The sequence below is a fragment of the Plectropomus leopardus genome, chromosome 19, assembly GCF_008729295.1.
Source record: "Plectropomus leopardus isolate mb chromosome 19, YSFRI_Pleo_2.0, whole genome shotgun sequence".
Lineage (NCBI taxonomy): Eukaryota > Metazoa > Chordata > Actinopteri > Perciformes > Serranidae > Plectropomus > Plectropomus leopardus.
The window spans coordinates 9,440,613-9,462,318 of record NC_056481.1 but is presented as its reverse complement, the minus strand read 5'-3'; the positions used below and the strand labels follow the sequence as shown (position 1 = coordinate 9,462,318).

The 21,706-nt window shown below is 40.4% G+C and overlaps 1 protein-coding gene across 1 annotated transcript in view; it reads right to left on the bottom strand.

Annotated features, from left to right (window-relative positions):
- Positions 1 to 21,706, bottom strand: part of LOC121959295 (disintegrin and metalloproteinase domain-containing protein 12) — a 104,498-nt gene that overhangs the window by 2,003 nt on the left and 80,789 nt on the right. The window contains exons 12-21 of the mRNA XM_042508543.1: positions 16,514 to 16,691; positions 12,912 to 13,001; positions 12,104 to 12,299; positions 11,909 to 12,017; positions 11,051 to 11,249; positions 8,728 to 8,805; positions 6,489 to 6,597; positions 5,997 to 6,132; positions 4,999 to 5,113; positions 3,651 to 3,893 (exon numbers count right to left, since the gene is read on the bottom strand). Coding sequence (XP_042364477.1) covers positions 3,651 to 3,893; positions 4,999 to 5,113; positions 5,997 to 6,132; positions 6,489 to 6,597; positions 8,728 to 8,805; positions 11,051 to 11,249; positions 11,909 to 12,017; positions 12,104 to 12,299; positions 12,912 to 13,001; positions 16,514 to 16,691 — 1,453 coding nt within the window. The remainder of the gene's footprint in view (positions 1 to 3,650; positions 3,894 to 4,998; positions 5,114 to 5,996; positions 6,133 to 6,488; positions 6,598 to 8,727; positions 8,806 to 11,050; positions 11,250 to 11,908; positions 12,018 to 12,103; positions 12,300 to 12,911; positions 13,002 to 16,513; positions 16,692 to 21,706) is intronic.

The following is a 21,706-nucleotide window of genomic DNA, read 5'->3' as shown; positions in this document are numbered from 1 at the left end:
AAAGTTAAATTATTAGATGTTTTCATTAAAAACTGTATGCTGCGCTCTGCATATGGACAATGTGACCTCTGATGAGAGATGTCTATCCAGGATCCTAAGAGCTGCCAGCAGGAAAGTCATAACAAGAAAGTGATTAAAACCAGCAACACCTACAGTGGATCAAAGCATTGATCATAAATGAAATCTTTAAGATGGAAAGCATTACTTTTGCTACTAGACTCCAACAGGACAAGTTCTAAAAAAAAGATGGGAAAGTTGGAAGGAGTATATTACACCTGTACGCTCTTCATTTATTTAAAGAGAATTTATTTTCATGTATTTTTGTATTTATCCATTTATTTCTTTAAATTATTTTAACGGTTTTAACACCCTTGTTTGTAAACTGACTAAAGCATCACGAGGACACACCCCAACACTCTGGTTCTCTTTATGAAGTGTACTGTTTAGCTGTAAAATGAGAACGCTGCTCCAGCTGGTCGGGCGGTGCTTGGTGCATCTGTCAACTATGGCGGCTGGGTCACAATCTTTCTCATTTTACAGCTAAACAGTACACTAAAACATGTCTCTGAGAACATCTGAGGTGAGAAATAGGCAATGCAGTGACAGAATCTTGATTCATTTTCTATCAGCACTGCGTAATTTGACAGTTTGATCGCAGTTATGGAGCAATGACTGAAATAGAGACTCCCGGCTCGTATTGGTTGTTTTCGTTGACATGCAGTGAGTTATTGCAAATATCATTAGAGGTAGTAGGAGGGACATCATTTTTACCATAGACCGTCTGTCTCAGCACCTCCTTTTCTTTTTAGACAATAGTGACAGCTTCACCACCGACGACTAAAAGTTATTGTAGCTTTTGACGAGCACAAACGTTACTGAGAATAACTTCAACCAAGTGTGTCTAAAAACTAACATCAGGTGAAGCTCTCCCATTGGACAACGCGTCCATGCCCCCAGCAGAGAGTGCTCACTGTGGGAGGAGGGAAAGGCTTTATCAACATCTCAAAGCTGCCAAACAGCTGCTAAAGATACTGTCGGTGGAGCCTGCTGCCAAAAGGCATCACTTTCAGTTTCACACTTTGACATTAAATAGCAGCAGCTGAGAGGGAAAATCTACTTCCTGAAGTCAAAACAGAGCCAAGAGCTGCTGCACTTCACCTGTTATACAGGTGCGTGACAGCCAAGAGCCTCTGTAAAACTAAAAGGAGTTCTGTCTTGAAAATGGCTCTGGGAGGTGGATATTTTTAAGCAAAGTACATAGTGAACTTTTTTAGAGAACAATTATTATTCATGCTGTACTCTGTTAATGTGTTACCAAGACTACTAATGTGCACTGACCCCAATAAATAAACAGTTAAGTAAGAAACATTACGAAAACAAACCTATCAGTGAAAATTGAAGGGGTAATTATGGGAGGCTCTTTATTTAATGCTGATATATTCCATCATATGCTGTCGTAACATTTATTAGCTCCAGAACAGAGTTTGCGTTTTAAAGCCAGACCTCCTCTGTGACCCCTCCATTAATCTGGACAAGACCAGAATGTCATTATCTGTTTAACACACCTCTAATTAGCCTGACACTGGCGTTGCACCGCTTTGACCTCAGCTCCCCCGTGGCGTCATTTTCAGAGCTGCCCTTAAAGGCTTTCTACAGTTAACTCAGGACTTGTTACATGCTGAAACTCATTGCTGATTTGTCTGCCCGCATCTCATTTTTCTTATCTAATTTCTTCTAATTTGTACTTCCTTTAAGGGCTGCAACAAATTATTATTTTTATGAGGGATTCATCTCTGAGTTCTTTTGTTGATTACCAAAAAAATGTCTGAAAATGTCAAAAATCACCGTCGCACTTTCCCCAGATGACATCTTCAGTTTACTTGTTTTATCCAAGAAACACTCCCAAACAAAAAAAACAGCTTACAATGAGGTAAAACAGAAAAAAGCAGCAAATCCAAACATTTGAGAGGCTGTAACTAGTGAAGACTTGCAGTTGCTTTAAAAATGACTTAAAGGTTCAGTGTGTGAGATTTATGGGCATCTAGTGGTGAGGACTGCAGATTGCAACCAGCTGAAACTTCTCCTGGTTAGAATTCTTCTATTTAGGTTTTTATGGGTAGCTGAATTATCCAAAGAGGTGTCTTCATCTCCAAAACAAACAGACAAGGTGATTCAAACCAGTAAAAACACTGAATAAAGCAGTAACACGTTATGAAATTATAGTTTTTGTGACACTGCATCACGGCAGGGCTGCTAATGTCCGCCTGTGTTTAGTTTATATATTCTGGGTTATTGCAGAAACATGGCAGTGTCACATGAAAAACTGTGGATGAGGACCTGCTGCTCATTCTAAGGTAACGATAATGCAACAATTCTTATTCTCAGGAGATTATAGAAAAAACACATACACACATTATATTCTATTCCATTTCTGACAATATATCCCTTAAATCCTACACACTGAACCTTTAAATATATTCATTTAAAGGTGGAGCCCTGCCATGGATTTACATACTTAATACAGTAATCTAATTCCTTTGCCGCATTAAGAATCATACATGTAAAATCATCCTCTCTCTGTATGCATACACACACACTAATTCCAAAACACTTTGTATTAGTATTCATCCTTTTTTTTCTAATTTGTACCTCTGTTCCACTCTGACCATTACGCTCAATCTTTCAAGCTGAAGTGTTTTTTTTTATGTATTATTTAATTTCTTATATTTTATTCTATTTTCCCTAAACCATCTAGAAACAATATAGGTAAAAAAAATATATTAAAAAGGTAAAATTGTGAATATGGTTGAATAAGTTGCTGATACTGAATTAAAAATGAGTAAAAATATAAAAAACACTTTAAAATTGTGAATATGATTAAATAAGTTGCAGAAACTGAATTAAAAAATGAGTAAAAAATTGAAAAGAAAAAAGACAAAAATTGTGAGTATGATTGAATAAGTTGCTGGAACTGAATTTAAAAAATAAGTAAAATTTTTAAGGACTTAAAACATGTATTGATTATCTTTGATGAAGCCACTGGCTCCCTCAAGCCTCCTTTTGTCTTTCTGTCTCTTGGACCCTCTCTCTCTTTCTCTTTGCCTCACTTGCCCACAGGGTACAAGTCAAACCGGATTAAAGCAAATAAGAGTCTTTGAGAATCACTGAGAGAGAGGGATTTAACACCGGGAACTTCTGGCTTTCTCTTCCGCTCAACTTTGACAGCCTGCGATGCCAGAACTAAACTCCATGGAATACCAGTGGCAGCAAATTTACCACCCTGTGATATTTGGACATAGCTGCTCACTCCACTTGCTGTTTCATCTTCCCTGTCTCCCCTCCCTCTGCAAGTCTGGCTCCGTTTTGATTATTTATGTGCTGGTTTGTACTGTAGAATTGAAGTTTCGCTTGGGTGACGCGAGCTCGCCGGCTAACCTCGTTATTTTACGGGACTGTGCGTAACTGTCAACATTCATATACTTTTATGGGGCGCAAAAGAGCCATGAAAACAGTCAACGTTGTGACACCCGTGTGAAGGTGCAGTGAACGACATCATTTCCCTGGTTTGGTATTATGGGCTGTAGTGGGGAGTAAAAGCTCCCAAGACCGAGCTGAGTAACATCATCAAATAAAAGAGGGAAGTCACTCACCATGACCATCCTGCAGGAGTTATGGCGTGACGTGGTGCGAAATGACGCCCCCCTTGGTGCGACGTGGATGTGAGGTGGAGGCAACGGGGGTCTCGGCAGCCCGGGGCCGGGGGAGAGGGACAGGGTGAGAGACAGAGGGACAGGGTGGCTGAGGTGAACCGGAGGGCACTGGGGCAGTCTGCGCAGGCTGTGGGAGGGGTAGGGGGCCGGTGGGAGCACCGCCTCTGGCCCTCGATGAGGAGGCTGCGGAAAGATGAATATCAGATCCAAGAGAGTCAAAATACACTTTGTCTAAGAAGAAGACAGAAGAGAAACCGTCTGCTTCCTATCAGAAACAGCCATGTTAACGTCCTCCTCTTCCTGATGCTGTCAAAGATGAATAAATCAAACGCTCCCTCTTGCCTGCTCACTATCCCCTAACTCCTCTCCAGGTAACCCCTCAAAAGGGGAAGACTGTGCCATATTCTCCTTATTCGCTAAAGAGCCCACACACACTCCCATTGAGACGGATCAGACATAGAATAGAGCCAAAATATGAGTCTGCAGAGTATTTAGAGCTGGAAACATGTAACACACACAAATACACATGTGGCGGTTTAAACGCAGCTCCCAACAACTGGAAAATGACCTCACCTGCACTGTGCTTACATCAAACAGCCTTACATCCTTTCTCCTCTTACCCGTTGACCCCAAATGAAAACCACATGCTGCTAACTGAAAACACCAATCTCCCTGGAAATGCACTACAGCTTGCCTCGCTCGTGCTCGTGCGCCACCCCGCAAGCACAAATGTCACTGCGTGACACGGCTCCTCTTATCCCCGCACCCCCTGACTCGATCGATCACAGGGTCTCTTCCCATTACAAAGCATGTCGGGGCAGTAATGGAGTAGTTAAGGCATAAGTGGCCATGTAGACCCACGAGTCGCTACAGCAGAAATTCCTGCTCCGTCTTGCAATCATCAGCAACAGGATGACTTTGTATCTCAAGCCGCCGCATCAACATTCTTCATGTGAGAAAGGCGCAGATAAATCAATTTCTGCCTTTAACAGGCAGCTGTTAATGACAAGAAACGCGCCGTGAACACAGTGCGCACCGCAGACTCCATTATAACTATCTCCTCCACATGTCCACACGGAGAGGGATGATTTAATTGGATTTGAATGAGCTGCCATTTGTGTGAAAACAACACATCAATCCTTGAGAGAATTATTTGAGCTAACGAAACAGCTGCGGCATTCCTGGAAGAATACAGTGCGGATCATCTGCTGGTGATCCTCTGATTGTTGGACTCAGATACTGCAAAAAGATATGTGTGTGTGTGTGTGTGTGTTTGTGATTTAGTGACCTTGAAGATGGCGGTACTTTGAGGCAGAGGCGGGGCGGGTCGTGACGGAGATGTCGCGCTCAGAGAGGGAGGCTGGCTCGCGGTGGAGGGCCCGCTGATTGCAGCGCTTACTGATCTGGAATTTTAAAAAGGGAAATGATATATCTTTAATTATACACTGTATTATGTTAATCATACATCAGTTACAATGGTAATATATTTTAAATGATTAAATCAAAACAAATTACGCACAGCAATTGGCTACACAGTGTGACCAATTGTAAAAATGTTCCTACTCAGCAGGGTCTGACACCGATTTTTACCATTTAAAAACACATTAAAAATGTTAATGATAAGGGACTGCTTGTCATTTATGAGAGGAGGGAGTGGTGCAGAATTTAAAAAAAGATTTAAGAACTATGGAGGGAGTTATGTTTTATTATTTGGCTTAGGGGAGGAAAATTAAGCTTGAAATGGTCATATTTTGTATTTATTTAAATACCTTCAGAACCCAAAGTGGGTTTGAAAGACATGTTTTCCTGAATAAATACATTTTAAAAAGCCAAATTGGCACCAGCTGGCATAGTGAAAACAGAAATGATCATTTGACTTAAACATTTCCTGCAGTCTTTGACATATCTTGCATTATGAATTAATACTGTGCAATACAGAATATTATGCATTATTGTACATATGCTGATAGTTATTAAATTCAAGTCTCATTTTTTAAATAAATTTTATTCTATGTTTAAGGCTGCACTGAATCACTATAACAGGTGAATTTACCACTGTGTGTGGCTCAATAAAGGTTATCTTCTCTTGTAACTCTGATAACTCAAGCCACTGCGCTGTCTGCTTGTTGCTTTGGCTCCATTCCTACATTTGGTGTGAACATATGGTTATTAATGGTGGAATGAACAACAAATAAAGAACAAAATTACACCCCAGCAACTTCTCTGATAAGTAAAGCACATGTCCCAAATCACAAAAAACTGAATTATCATGCTCTGCAAAAGCACCTGAGCTTCTCGACCGGGTTCTTTTTACTGGTGAAGAGCAGGCTCAGTAGAGTTTTCCTCTTGATGCAGATGATCAGACCGGCTCCCAGGACAGTGAGGAGCGCCACCAAGATGCCCACCGTCAGACTCCCACTGTCTGCTCAGAAACACACATGGAAATAATCGCTCGTCTCAGAGACAAAAGTCCTCTAGTGCTGAAGACGACAGCCAGACTGTATTTGTCAACATTCCTGCAGACTTGATCAATTTTTAATGTTTGAAGTCTGAAATTCTCAGCAAATTTTATGCATCCAAAGGTTTTTTTTTAAGCTTTTAAACTCCAGTATTTCCTGCCACAAAATGATGGTTTCCTGCAGAGAAAAAGTTTTAGGACTTGTTGTCATTGATATATTGCTGTTGAAACACACATACATTCCATGCCCAAAACTAAAAACATAACATGACCCCGGCAACAATAAATCAGCCGTTTGATGTACTTGAGTTGCAACTTACTTGTTAATCTGATGGGGCCACTGTCAACACTGCCTCCAAAACCTGCCTTGTCACAGAAGGGAGGCGCCCAGTGAGCCTCGCAGTGACAGTTCTTGTTGTTGTTGCACACCTGAAGTATATTAAAAGGACAATAAAGTGTTAGATGAGCCCAAAAATGCAGTCAACAGCTTGTCTTTTTCACGGTATGTTGGATTATTTGCCAAACACTACGCTCCTTTAAAAGGTAGCTTCAGCATTTTTTAGCCTGGACCCTATTTTCTCATGTTTTTCTTTCTTTTTTTTAATTGAATAACAAAGGCAAGAACTTTTTAAAATCTGACAAGTTGATCTTACTTCAAATAATCTTGGAAAAACAATTGCCTTGAAAAGTAACTATTAAATCGGATTAGTTTTACTCAGAATGTAGCTGTATTTACTTAAATCTGTGAAGTTGTTGCAACTTAAAAATAACAAGTGGAACTACTTTTTTGTCAGCAATGGTAAACCAAGTTAGAGATCGGCGAGTTTTGTTTTGTTAACATGTTTAAGAAAATACAAATATAACTGACTAGTTTGCAACCAGCAGAGTATAAATAAATAGCACAGTAAATCTGGTTTACTGAAGCCGCTAAAGCTTAGAAAGATTGATTTAATTAATCTTGTCATTTTAATTTTGTAACCACAACGTTAAAAAATTAAGTAAATATAACTTCATTTTAAGTAAACATAACAATTAGATATAAAGTAAACATCAATTACTGCTTGCCTATTGTGTATGTGTTTCATGTTGTTTTAATTGCTATTTCCATCATTTGTGAAATTATTATTTGAAATTATTCCATGTAAATTGACATGAGCACTGATATAATAATATGAGATAAGAAATTCTCTCTTTGGCTCAATAAACAAGGTAAAAGGTGGATTTATTTTCAAATTATTTTATTATTTTATTTATTTATTTGAAACTACTTTAAAAAAATAAAATTCAAATTTGTACTTAAATCTTTAAAAGATTTAAAAGACATTTAAAGATATTTTTCGGGCATTTTTGCCTTTAACTGATGAGACAGCATAAGTAAGTGAGTCACTTTTACACAAAAACATGGGAAAATAGGGTCCAGGTTGAAAAATACTGAAGTTTACCTTTAATATGCAGGGCTACAGAGTGGGAAAAAAATGTCAGTTTACAAAGATATAAATCACAGTGAAGTTTTTTACTTCAAAAATGATTAAATGATTAATCAGTTATCAAAACTATTGTTAATTAATTTTCTGTCTGACTTGTTTCAGCAGACGCCACAGTCAACAGACTCTCTTGATGCAGATGCTCTATGTGCTGCATGGACAGAGTCGATCGCCAGCCAGCACTGCTCCACATGGCAAACGTGTCTGGTATAAAAACCAGAACAGACTTTTAGCACATGGTTTTTATCTCTTCCTCGTCTGTCTGTCCTGCAGAGTGGAGCAATGGTACAATCTAAGAGGATTCCCCGGCAGGGTAATATGGAGCAGGTGAGGGCCTCTTTCCAAGGAAACATCTTGATCTAATCTGTGCACACAGAGGTCGCTCTGTCTCCTCCAGGAGCAACATCCTTTTATTTCTGCGAGTAAAACAGTCCTTAAGGCTTTATATACACGTCTTAATTGGAACTAGACAAACAAATATGACCGTGTAATATCTGGAGATGCTGCATTTTAAGAGATCATGAAAACTGTTTTCCTTTGATGAAGCTTTACCAGTCGGAGTCAAAGCCTTCGGGGACCTACCAGTGAATTTAAGGGTAATACCGCAAAGCCACATATTTCATCTCAAGCAGGACCACCCGTAGACGTTTGATGGGTGGCATTTTAGAAAAATCCAATATCCAAGCTACACAGCTCAAAGTCAAACTGCGTGTCATTGCTCCTAGCGTTTGACCAAATAAAGCCTGGCCTTAAGATTTCAACACAGTTTTTGGGACAAGGACGACTGCCTGAGACTATGATGAATGGCACTCAAAGCTGAGCATAAATGAAGCCATTATATCTAATTGATTGAACCTTTCAGCATCCAGAATGATTGATTGCAAGGCATGTAATGACTCCCTACGCACCGTATACAGGGCATTTTGAACATACCACAGCCAAAATGAGCTCCTGTGTGACGGAGGAATGGGATTTTAAGAACACAGCTAATCTGGGTGGGGGGCTGGTTTGAGATAGACAGCCATCACATCGGGTCTTTGTATCACCGGAACAGGATGAAAGGCGGCGTACTCACCCCTCGACCGCTGCACTTGGCTGAGCACTCATGCACACCAAAGACACTGACGTTCTGGCACTGACGATTCAGACACATCTGAAGCAGACAAAGACATTAAAAATTGACAATGTGAGCTCAAAGAGCAGATTCAGTATTATTCTCAAGCCTTTAATCTTTCAAGGGGAAAAAAAAACACATCCAGCTTTCTATTGCTTTTAATTTGCCACCGCTTCAGCTGTAAAACAGCATAGCATGAAATATATTTAAGTAAACACTGGGATTTTTCACGAATGTATTAAAGCAGCTGTTTAAAGTTGCATGATGTGGACTGTGGATTCCTTAAAGGCACCACGCCTAAATATATCCAGGCTGAATGTGAGGATGAACTCGGCAGCACTGGGTACAGAGAGCAATGCCAGAACCCCTGACAGATGCTCTAAGGGTGGAGGCTCTTGGAGAAGTAAATCACACTAAATGGAGTAACTGTATCATTGAAGTGACCAATGTCTGAATTGATGACCACTGAAGCTGCCAAATAGACTGAATAATGGTAAGTCAATTAAGTGTCTGAGCCTGTGCGAGTCTGAAATGACGAGACGACACACCCTGAAGAAGCTCTTAGAAAGTCTTAGTCATGGCCTGTCACTTCGCATCACTTTTTCCACTCTTATTTCCCAGCATTTGGGCAAATCGTTTATATTGTTTTTACACAGTCTTATGGATATCTACCATGGTTATTAAGCAGTGGTTTGAGGTCTTCAAATATTTCAAGTTACAATGTATGCCACTTTTTCAAGTCTGTCTTAAAACAATTCTCACTCACTCACACACACGCACACGCACACGCACGCACACACACACACACACACACACACACACACACACACACACATACACTGAAACAGTTTTTGGTGTATGCATTCTGTCCCTCTTTGTGGCATTATCTCTACTCTGGAGCTCAATAAGAAATTACTGTCTGGAGATACACAAAGAGGGAATTTTGGACTAAAAAGAAGCTTTTAAAGGAATAGATTTGATTGCGAGTATAACGAGGAGGAATGATAACATCGACTAAAGAAAAAGGACACTTGGAAAGCACAAACCTGTAACATGGCCAACAGTCTAGCCTCATTTCCAGCAAGAAGTCTGGTTCGGTTCAGTTCACAGTAGAATGGCTATTTTTGCCTTTTCTTTGGTACTGATACAATGATTCTGGTTCTTACTGTTTTTTGCTCTGTTGAGGTTCCTAGCACCGTCCTCTGATACTAAACTGTGGAGAAACAGCAGAAAGCACTGCACCCTGTTCTTTTCTGTTCTGAAAATGTCAGCATGCAACCCTGTTCTGTGGATAATCGGCGTCGATACAGTGATGCGGCTTTTACTGTCCTGTAGCAACACCGTCTACATGTAAGAGCACTGTCTGTGGTAGGAAACACTGATTGGTTTAGGTACATGTCCATATGGTTACATACTTGTAGAAACACGGCTTATGATATGCAAATATGCAAGCACAACCTCTGTATCTGGAACTATTTTCAGAAAGACACCTGTTCACAATCAGTCAGGATTATTTCTTGCTTACATGAAGCTCAAAGTCCAAATTTTTTCTTATTATCTCTGATATTGCTGACAAGTCACATATTGATGTATCAGTATAATTGGTTGCATGATATGTGTGCATTTATGTTTTTGCAGCCATATTGCAGATCGAGTAAAAAAAGCTTTACAAGCGTAGTGGCTTGTTACAAATGTGCCTGTTCTCCCAATGAAACTCACTATCCCCGAGTGCTCCGAAACAAATTCTTTCGGTGTGAAGTGTACGAAACCCCATGTGTAGTCTAACAGAGGATTACTGGTACTGTTTTTTTTTAATCTATTTTCTTTTTAATTTTTGGTTCACTGTGTGAAGAACAAAGTTTTCTTCACAAATTCATAGGGTGAGTAACTGATATACAAATGATCTTTTTGGTCAAACTTGATTTGATTTTAAATCATTTTAAATTATCTTTTATCTTTGCACCTCTGATTAGCACCTTTGCTATCATTAAAGGTGATTTTTATTTTTTTAATAATTTAGTAATTTTACCTTTCATATTTTGTCTCTACTCTTCTATTGTAAATCTGTATCCTTCATTATGTTTTTATATTCTAATGCTCTGTAAAGCTCTTTGAATTGCCCTGTTGTATGAAATGTGCTACATAAATAAAGCTGCCTTGCCTTGCTTGCAGTATTCCTTTAATACTGTATTGAGGTACTTGAGTAAATGTACTCTGTTGAGAGTGATGAGTCAGTTGTGCTCTGGGTTGATTACTGTCTGTATTTAAGTGCCGCAGCTCTCACCAGTCCATCTCCACACTTGGTCCCAGTCAGGACCAGGCCAGGGTCGGGCATGTCGTCACCCAAGTAGACATGCGTGCCTCTGCACAGTATCCTCCCTCCATCCTGCATGGGGATGTTTGTTTCTATGGAAACAGCGTTGGTGCCAATTACTGGGCGGTTAGCTCCTCCTTGACACTGGATTTTGCCACATTTAGCATCTCTGTAAACAGGCCAAACAACAGGGAGAATAACAATGTGATAATTGAATAACATGTCACTGTTTTCCCAAATGTGTATATGCAATTATTTTTCCATTTCTATGTGTTCCTCTCGCTCTTGCCATCCAATTAGAGGACGTGCAGAAGAGGCAGCTTGTTTGTGCTGCTTTCAGACCTCAACCTGAGAGATTTTGTCTGCATTTCACCACCGTATAACCTTCAATTAGGACTGCAGCTAATGAGTAATTCCATTGTTTCTCGTGTCAGTTAGATTTTGATGAACGCTTTAATCTTGGAAATGTCAGGAAAATTAGGAGGAAAGTACATCCCGAGCTGCAAAAACCCGGTGGAACATTTTTAAATTGCTTGTTCTATCTGATTATGTCAAATATCCAAAGATACGCAATTTATAATGATAAAAAGAAAATGGGACATGCAGCAAATTCTCACATTTCAGAGGCTGGGACCAATTTTTGGTCTTTAAACAACTAATTCATGAATCAACCGACTGTTTCAGCACTAGTCAATGACATCCATTCCAGTCTCTAGCATATAAACAGTCTTGTCATGTAAGACTGTTTACTTTTATGGCAGAGTAACTACATTATATGCTCTTTAGAGCATCCCGAAACTGACATATAATAAGAACACCGGGTCTTACCGTGCTTCACATTTAGCAAAAGACCCTTTAGAGTCCTTGCCACAGTTGCCATAAGGATCTCCTGCTGAGTTGACCCTTTGGAAACAGATGCCCGGAGCTGGCTTTGCCCCTACAAAACACAATGTAACACATGAAAAAGCTGGCGACCATCACTGGACCATTCAGTGCGAGCCAGCAAAGGGGCCCTCCACCCACCTTGGCCCCACAGTGTGATGCACTGCTGCTCGTGAGTCTGGCAGATGCCGTTGTAACAGTAGCCGTCCACGTTGTGGCAGGCGTGGCCGTCATGCAGGTAGACGTTGGAGGGGCAGTGAGGGCTGGTGCCGGTGCAGAACTCAGGCAGATCGCAGGAGTTACTGGATTCACGACATGGGGTTCCTGCTGGCTTCAGCTGCACTCAAATGTTGACATCAAGCAGCAATCATTAGGACAAAAAACTCACAGTGTAGCTTCGATAAAATGAGGTGAGCTTTACGTTAAGACGAAAAAACTGTGTCATGGCTGGGTCATCAGTTTACATTAGGGGTCAACAGATTATCGGCCTGGCCGATTATTTGGGGCCGATATTTGTCATTCTGGCAATTATCTGTATCTGCCTTTCATTTTAATGATCGCGGATAAAATGTTGAAAAAGTGCAAAGAAAGTGTCAGCATGGGAGTAACTTTAACTTTGTAAAATCTCAGGATGTTATTTTTATTTATTCATTTTATTCAAATTTTCAATGAACTTTATTAAAAAAAGGTGCTGGGAACTTGCTGTATATAATGTTGAAATTTTCAGTTTTGATGAAAAAATTTGCTAAAGGCATTTAAACAAAGTTTTGTGTTGGAGTTTTTTATATTCCAAATGCTAAATGCTGACAGATAGATTTTCATTTTTGCTGAGGGCATATCGTGTATATCGATTCCAAATATCGGTTATTGGTCTCATTAATTACTAATATTTTGTATCTGTATCGACCCTGAAAAACCAGCATCAGCCGACTCCTGGTTTACATCGTACCTGACAGTCCTGGCAGCACTGTCCGTGTGCACAAACAGCATCCCCCTTCAGAGTGCAGGTGGTAGCATTGCAGCAGGGATTCACACATTCCTTCAAACAGAAAATAATGGAAAAAGAAGGCAGACGGGAAGTAAGTGAGGGGGAACAAAAGTAAAGAAGAATGAATTGAGCACAAAGAGATCATATTTCACCCCAGAGCAAACGCTCAGACTTTGTTATCAGAGGGGATGCAGCCCTCGTAGGACTGTTTACCGTAGAAACCTGGCAGAGGAAAAGAAACAGCAATTTCTAGTTGTCTAAAAACAACGTTTCCATCGGACAGGTCGTACATGTTCACAAAGACCCCTGAAACCATCAGCTGGATGGTGAGGGAAGTAAAAAGTGAGGAGGGGAAGAGAGAAGAGAAGAAGGACAGAGTGCAAAAAAACACAAACAAGCAAAATGTTGCACCATCTGGACAATTTGGCTGATATTAAAAAAAAAAAATATTCTTTTGAACATAAATATCAAGCCATTATGTCAGATATTAAATGACCTTGAAATGAGTAAAAAAGTCTTGATATAACTAATGTAACCTCAGAAATTCAAAATGATGGTTTTGGAAAGTAGACAGTTTTTTTCTTTATTAAAATTTTAAGAAACATTAATGATATAAAACTATATTGATATGCAAACATAAACGAGAGAAATAAAAAAATGTAATTAACTAAATAAAATGAAAAAATATTGCTTTGTAAACATGAATTAAAAATCATAAAAAATAAAATAAACATAAATGAATGATTAATAATAATAATAATAATAATAATAATAATAATAATAATAATAACAATAATAATAATAATACTAATAATAATAATACTAATAATAATAATAATAATAATAATAATAATAATAATAATAATAATAATAATAATAATAATAATAAATACATATAAAACATATATTTAAAAAATTTAAATACTCCTCCTGGAGCTTGTAATCAAAAATGTCAAATTTCAGCTCGCCATATAGTCATTGGCATGCAAGTTCCATCCTGCCTCCAGCAGAGGAGCATATCAATCATCTTTAAATTTACTTAGCTCACCCTGTATACACTTTCCAAGTCTGTATGGTCTAGATAATTAATAAAAGTACCCTATACTTAAAAAAAAAAAAAAGATGTTTTTTTCTAAGAATAGGTTATTTTTTTGTCTTTTTACATTTTCCATGATAGCGCTATCATCTGGTTTGTCTGCAACAGACAACGATCTAAAAGGATTTGCTCTTTCGTCCTTATTTTGTGTTCTTTTGGATAACAATCTAATGAGAAAAGGCACCGACGTTATTTGTATTGATAAAATCTCTATTATCATATATTTTGAACTAGACTATAGGAAACACTTCTGCTTTTTTACCTTGGGATGCTGATCTTCTCCAGTGGGTTTTAATGCACAAAAATATTTTCCCTCCTCTCCCCTGACTAATCACACAGCCTCTGTGCAGGTAGGAATAAGCCGTGCAGTGACTCTCGCAGTCGGGAATTAAACCCACACATGCTGCTCTCGCATAGCGTAAGGCTCAAATTATTTCAGAAATTTGCTAGAATCAAGTGTCCCTTTTCTTAATACCGGTGCAGCAGTCGGCTCAAGTCCAACCAGAGAGACACACACACACAGTATCTGAACCATCTCTGTAACATTTCCCATCTCACCGTGTAGGCCCATCTGTTTCATGTTAGCCTTTATCATGAGCCGAGCCCCGCACCAATCAGCAACTCTCTGCCTTTTGATACACATTGAAGCTCGCTTTTCAGACGCGGATCAGCGCATAAGATGTGTCTGCGTGTCTGCTTGATCACGTATGATCTCACACAGGGGCGCGCTGAACGGACCCTGGAGGGTCAGCCCTCTCCCTGAACACGCAACACAGCCGAGTCAGGAGGAAGTAGATGGACGGAGCTGGCAGGGGACTCAGCTGACATGATGGGCCTTCCAGAACTTCTTTCAGCCTGAAAACCATTAAGGGCCTTTCCCATGGTCTCCAGGGCCAAAGGAGGCGGAGGAGTCGTGCTGAAAAGAAGTAGCCTGTGATTGTGAGGAATAGGACCCAGGCTTTTTAATGAGGCTTTTTAATGGCAGAGAGAGGTGCAGCCTGAGCACTCTGATCTGGCCTGGGGTTGGCATGACGCCGCTCAACTCTGTGGAGAGCTTTATTATCGCTGCTGGCGCAGGCCTGCGGGGCTTATGTCAGTTCTTTGTTTTGAAGGACAAGGCCACTTTGAGCCTGACCCTGGCTGAAGCCTGAACAGCTCGCAAAAAGCCTCACTGGGCATGAAGGTGTAAACAAACCGTGAGAGACATCACGGCATTCTCACAAATATATAATTCAAATAGTTCCTCCAAATCATGATAGATGTTTTTCATATTTCATAATTCTGCTTTTGTCAGCCTGCCTCTGCTGACTGTCAGCTGCATCATGATTAACTATTTTATCGTCGCAGCAGCGCGCCGCCATCACGTATGTGCACGCCAATGCAGATTCATTTAAATAATTCACCGGCTGACAGGGTGAAGCTGTCAGTGGTGTTTCCTCTCTGAGAATTGTATCAGACAACCCTCCTCCCAAACACCTCTTCAGTGCACAGAATGAATAAATTCACACTCATATCTCTAAGCTCATTTTCTGAAGACTGTTTGTATTACGGGAGCTTGGAGCCGTTTGCTTTGAGACCGGGGTGAACAATTTGTTTTTGCTTTGGGAGATGTTGGGTTGTGCTGTGCTTCTGTCAGGAAAGCTACAGAAACCAACACGAGAGCTTCTGGTTATTTTTAAAATAAGCATAATTAACAATGGTCCGTGGGCAGCAATTAAGACAGAGATTTGATTTGTGACAGACGGGGCAGAAAGCAAGACAGCTGACGAATTGCAGGAGATAAATACTTTGTTTGCACCAGTGGTTCCCAACTGTTGGGTTGTGGTCCAAAAGTGGGTCGCAGGTTCATTCTGAATGAAATGCAAGTAACTCGCATGGATTCCAGCACATAGCTTTAATTTTGAAGTGCAAATTCCTGCAGTTTTTTGAGAAAAGTAACTATTTAACTGCTGTGTTCTGGGTATTATTTGGTCTGTTAACATTTTGAGCCTTTGCACTGGTCTTGAAGCAATAAAAAGCAGTTTTTTTGTTGCAGTGTCCATCGGAAATTTGTAAATCCAACGATTATTTCTGTTTTTACAGTTTCTGGCAGCAATAACTGGTGTCATTTTGGCCATCTTCAATTTGGCAGTTTTTAGTGAAAAAAGCCCCCCTTTTTTTTAAACAACAAAAAAATTTAATGAAAAAGAAAAACAATATCTTAGGGGGAAAAAGTTGCCAAAACTTTTTTTGAATTTACCAAAAATTTTTAAGGGAAAAAATTGCCAAAAACAAAAATATTGTTCCGATTGCAATTTTATTGTTCATTGTGTTTTAAGCTCACGTTATTTACATTTTATCAAATAAAAGTGAATATTGTCATTTTTTCTTATGTGCGGACCCTGAAATAACGACTAAGGACAAATCTGGACTCAATGGCCGGACCAGTTGGAAACCACTTGTTTACAGTGACCTAAAGCACTCTCACCTCAAGTTCTCCACAGTCACATTCCTCTCCTTCCTCCACGTAGCCGTTGCCACATTTCTGCCCACCGTAGAGCACCTTGACCTCAGGCATGTTGAACAAACACATCCCGACGCCCTTCTCGAAACTTGCCGTCAGGTCCTTCTTGCTGCAGCTGCTGAACACTGTGGGGAACGGATACCTGTAAGAAGATGTGTTCTGTCAGTGACACAAATGCAGAGAAAGGGAGAAGACAATTGAGATCCCCCCACAAGGGTCCTCTTCACTGTGATGTAATCAGCTCTAATTGCTGCGAATCACAAAATCAATTAACCACTAGAGCTCAGCAACCTTTCCAGGGCTCCATTAGCATGCGAGCAGCGCAGGGCCCCGGTGACGCCTGCCTCCGCAGAGAGGGAGGGAGATCTGATAAGGCATATTTTACGAGAGAGGGAATCGTAAAAACTATAACCAAAAAGTGCTTCCCTCGCAAGACTTGCAACACCTATAAATTTGGGAGAAACGGGGGATGGTGTGTTTTTAATATTGTTTTTGGAGCGGACAGAGAGGGTGGTCTGCTCTGTGGGGAAAGCACACAGCCCAGGGCTCTGTCTGCCAAAAGCTTTGTTACAGACCTCACGTGGCTTTATTTCTCTGATAATATAGTGCCTCAGATAACACTGTGTGTGTGCATGAATATGTGCAGACTGTATCTTGTTCTCTGCGCGTCATGACAAAAAAGCACCATATGAGGTTTTTTATAACTCCACCTACACCATAAAACTCAGCCCAACAAGAGCAGAGTGGGTGAATATGTATGTTATATTCACACATTCAACTGTGCAAAGACAGCTGCATGTATGAGACATTATGTGGGAGATCCATCTCTTCTTAGATGCCCAAATGTGTCTTTAACAAGCACAACATGCTCAACAGTTGGGAGTCAGGACACGAAGACGCAGTAAAAACCCCATGTTTGCTTGTAAACCTTTGTAGGCAATAATTTTAATGATTTTCAATATAAATTGTGTCCGTTTCAGAGCCGTTTACAATTCAGAGCAGCAAGGAAAGTCCAGATAAGCAAACTGCCTACAGAGTAAATCAAACACATACCATATATTCAGTGCATAATGCATTTTCAAAATGACAGCAAGGGAAATTGGCTTGTAAGCCTGTGAAGTGTTTGAGGTTTAGAAAATGACAGTGTTGAAAGGACAGCAAACATCTCATCATGGTTGTAGCATAGCTGGTAACACCTGCAAATATTACAGTAAGCATATTTCAGGAGGAGCTCATGCATACGGCAATCAAAGGTCTATGGCCGGCTTGTAGACTGTTGGTTGTATCTGGCCCCCTAGTTTTTGTAGAGTGTCCTGCACTGATGGCACCAGTCAGCCCTTGTCCACAGCTTTTTGACCAATTCTTTATGTAAGACTGTTTAGTTTTACACTTCCAACAAGAAGAGAAAGAGAAGCGAGAAAAGCAAACAAACAATTGAGTCAAGTTGTCATCTGCCGAGGTTGAAAAGTAAAGCCAAAGCTGAAGTGTCAAAAACTGCAATCCATCAACTGGCCACTTGAGGCTGGCTTAAAAACAGCGTCATTCCCCATAGACCCCAGTGTTAAAATGCTAGACTTTACAGCAGAAATTAACATGTTTACAGCTTGGTACAAAAAATGACTTTCATCTTTAAAGCTAATGTCCACCTTCATGACAACTAGAGGTGAATTTTTCTTTTAACTTACTGGTTTGCATTGCATTAAGAACCAAGGTTACGCATATTTGAGGATGGACCACTAGATTGACTGGCTGTCTGCATCAGTTGCTGCAGTATGTGAGTCAGATCCACCCTTAACTCTTCCACAGCTCCACCCTCTCGTCCAAATATGGTTATTTCTGGCTCCAAGAAAACGAATATTATGACGACCAAAATGTCGGACTCAAGGCTTTAAAACAGCAGTCCACAAACCAATGGGGGATGTCACAGTATCTACGTCCATTATTAATACAGTCTATGTGCAGAACAAATATGCTAGTTGGCTGCTGGCTGTGGTCTTTGGGGTGTGTTCTAGTGCAACTTTTTGGCAGAGACAAAGGTGATGTGAAGTTATGCAACAGTCGGCCTTCGTTTCCAAAAGTTCTTTGATGTTGTTTTGGTGTGTCTGGGCCTTGACCATCATGTAATGGTCCTTGGCAGCCTGAAATGCAGTTCATTGAGGTGCTTCTATGAAAGATACATGAGTTTAAATGTGGTGGAGTTGTCAATTTGTTTTCAGCTTTAGGGCTGAGCCTTGAAGTCAGACCTATCGGCAGTATTGATGCAGGAGCTGTAAAATAACCACTTTCTTTTTGGAGTTTTTCATCTCAGAGAAGGAGTCATTCCTGTGTAGCTCAATGTCGACAAGTCTTTCAAACGGTGTTTTCTTTCTGATTGAGTTTCACATCTAATACGGCTCTAAATATGTCATGACATACTGTGAATGTTTTGACATGACCTCATTCTCGGCTTGCCTTTGATTCCCATCATGTGTGGAGGCGGCTTACATCAGCTCCTGCTGCTGACCCCCCTCCCCAAACACACAACCCGCTGCTCTCTAACGTCAATACTATCCAAAGGTTGTGTTAGGTGAAAGTGGTGTACCTCGAAGCAGATCTCTGCACACTTTCGATTAAAGCAAAAGATCAGAGTCGATTTTTTATGACATGAAAGTGCAAAAGGAAAGCGCTATACGGAGAGTTGTAATAACAGCCATTATTACGCCCTCTTTTCCCCTTCCTTCTTGCCGAGAGCCTCAGGGGATCTTACTATGATGAACAGCTGTCAAGGCTGCCGCTCTACAGGCAGACCACTTCCTTAGCAACTGCTGTTGTTGATTTCCTCTTTGCCCCCAAACCCTGTGCCAAAATTGCTTGCTCAAATTGCACCCCATACTTTGCTGCATTCATTCAATTTCCATGAACTCAGCCTTGTTCTTTAGTTACCGCTACGGCCCCGTGCAATCCATGACAAACACACACATCCCTGAGATACATGAGCGGCCCAGGATCCAGCTGTTCTTTATGAGACGCAATACAGAAATAATTGGTCTACCCTGCAACTGTGTGGGGGGTGGGAGGAAGGATAATAGCTATGCAAAGGCAGCGGTACCAATGAATTACAGAGGACGGCATTTAGCAGCTGCAGGCCCAAAGGCAAGTAAAACAGTGTCAGGGCCAGTCAGGGTGGGCACATCTGGGGCTCGTGGTGAACGAAAGACACTCCAGACAAATACTCATCCCATGGGAGTCTGGTCCACCTCCTCAAAACAGAAAAAGACTCAGCATGACTCTGTGACTTGTTCTCATCCGGCTTCATAAAGGAAGAGCCATGTTCACCTCTGCCTGGTTGCTATGACGGCTCTTTGTTTCGTCTCATACTGCTGCATTGTTTCCATCTGGTCCTGCTCCCACTTCCATTATAGGATCAATTCTTCTCTGTGTTCTTTGTTCGTTTCTAACCTACAGTCAGTGTTTGACACTCGGCTCCGAAGCTTCAGAGGTACTGCAGCTGATGGTTGATAGAGTGTACAAAGCAATCACTGCAACTAAGCTGCAGCAACAGCCAGACAAGACTTTAATGGACCAATGGGAGGTCTGGTGATAAGGAATCATTCCCAGATCTATTACAGGCCCCTATGATCGGCCCCACACTGTGATAATGCAGTGCTGAAGGCTTTCAAACATCTCACAGCCCTGCTGCTTCAACAACAGAGTAGATTAACTGTGACAGGTAACCCAAATTTTTGTGTTGAGTTAGAGAAGTCATCAGCGAAGACATAAATAATGGATTAAATGGAATCTCTGACTATGCAAAACCACAACTGCATGCATTTCTTTTGGCTCTGTTCCTTTTATCTCATTGACCTGCTGTTTCTGTTCCTAGTACAATTATGTGGTTAATTAACAAAGAGTTCAGTGTTGATCATGCATATCCAAAAAGCTTTTACAAGGGTCGAAAAAACTGAAAGCAGAAATGAAGCAAAAAGCGAGATCAAAAGGTTGCTTTACTAAATTAAATTTCTTGAGAGCAGTATACTGGAGTCAATACAGTTTGCCTTCAGTGATGAAAAAACTTACATTTCTTGTTAACGGTTTAGTGGGTAGGATTTAGGGATATGTGTTGGCAGAAAGAGAATATAAGATTCATAACAATCTTTTCATTACTTTCTTATCACTTGAAAATGAGAATTGTGTTTTTATTACTTTAGAATAGGCAGTTAATATCTACCTATGGACCAGGTCCTTCACTACAGAGTCTGCCATGGACTTCTACAGAAGTCCAACATGGACAAGTCTTGTTCTACATACAGCCATTTGCATTTTCGAGTCAGCCACTAAAGATCTCCTACAAACTCGGTTCATGGGAGAAGTTTCGTGAGATGCCACTAAATCCTCCGCAGTAAACCTTTAAATTGTTGCATGATCAACACATGAATGTCATGTTTTTATTTAATTTCACCTATTTCAACAGCCACTGGAATACTATTAAAGGCCAGGTCACCCCAAAATCACAAATACACATTTGTATTCTTACCTGTAGTGATATTCATCAGTCTAGTCTGTTGGAGATACGGGCTGCAGAGATGTCTGCCTTCTCTCCAATATAAAGGAACTAGATGGCTCTCAGCTTCTGGTGCTCAAAGCGCCAATAAACATGTTTGAGAAACTCATCAGCAATGTCTCTTTCCAGAAATCATGGCCTGGTTGCTCAAGATAATCCACAGACCTTGTTGTGAGCAGTTTCATGTTGAAACTTCTTTCTTTTTACTGAACTACACACACAAATCCCATCAGTGTGAGAAAGGTAGTGTGCATCTACTGTTAGCTCACTGCTTTCAATGTTTAGTTGTCATAAGCACTGGAAGTGCACAGTGATACAGTTTATGGGTGTAGTAAAGAAAATAGTTCCTACATGAAACTGCTCACAACAAGATCTGTGGATTATCTAGAGTAACTGGGTCATGGTTTCTGCAAAAATGCATTGCTGTTGCCTCAAATGTATTTTTTTGGCACCTTGAGCACCATATGCCGAGTGCCATCTATTTCCATTATATGAAAGAGAAGGCAGACATCTCTATAGCTGATATCTCAAACACTCTGCAACTCACACCAAGACAATTTAAACTGATAAATGGCATTACAAGTTAGATGGAAAATTTGTATTTTTGATTTTGGGGT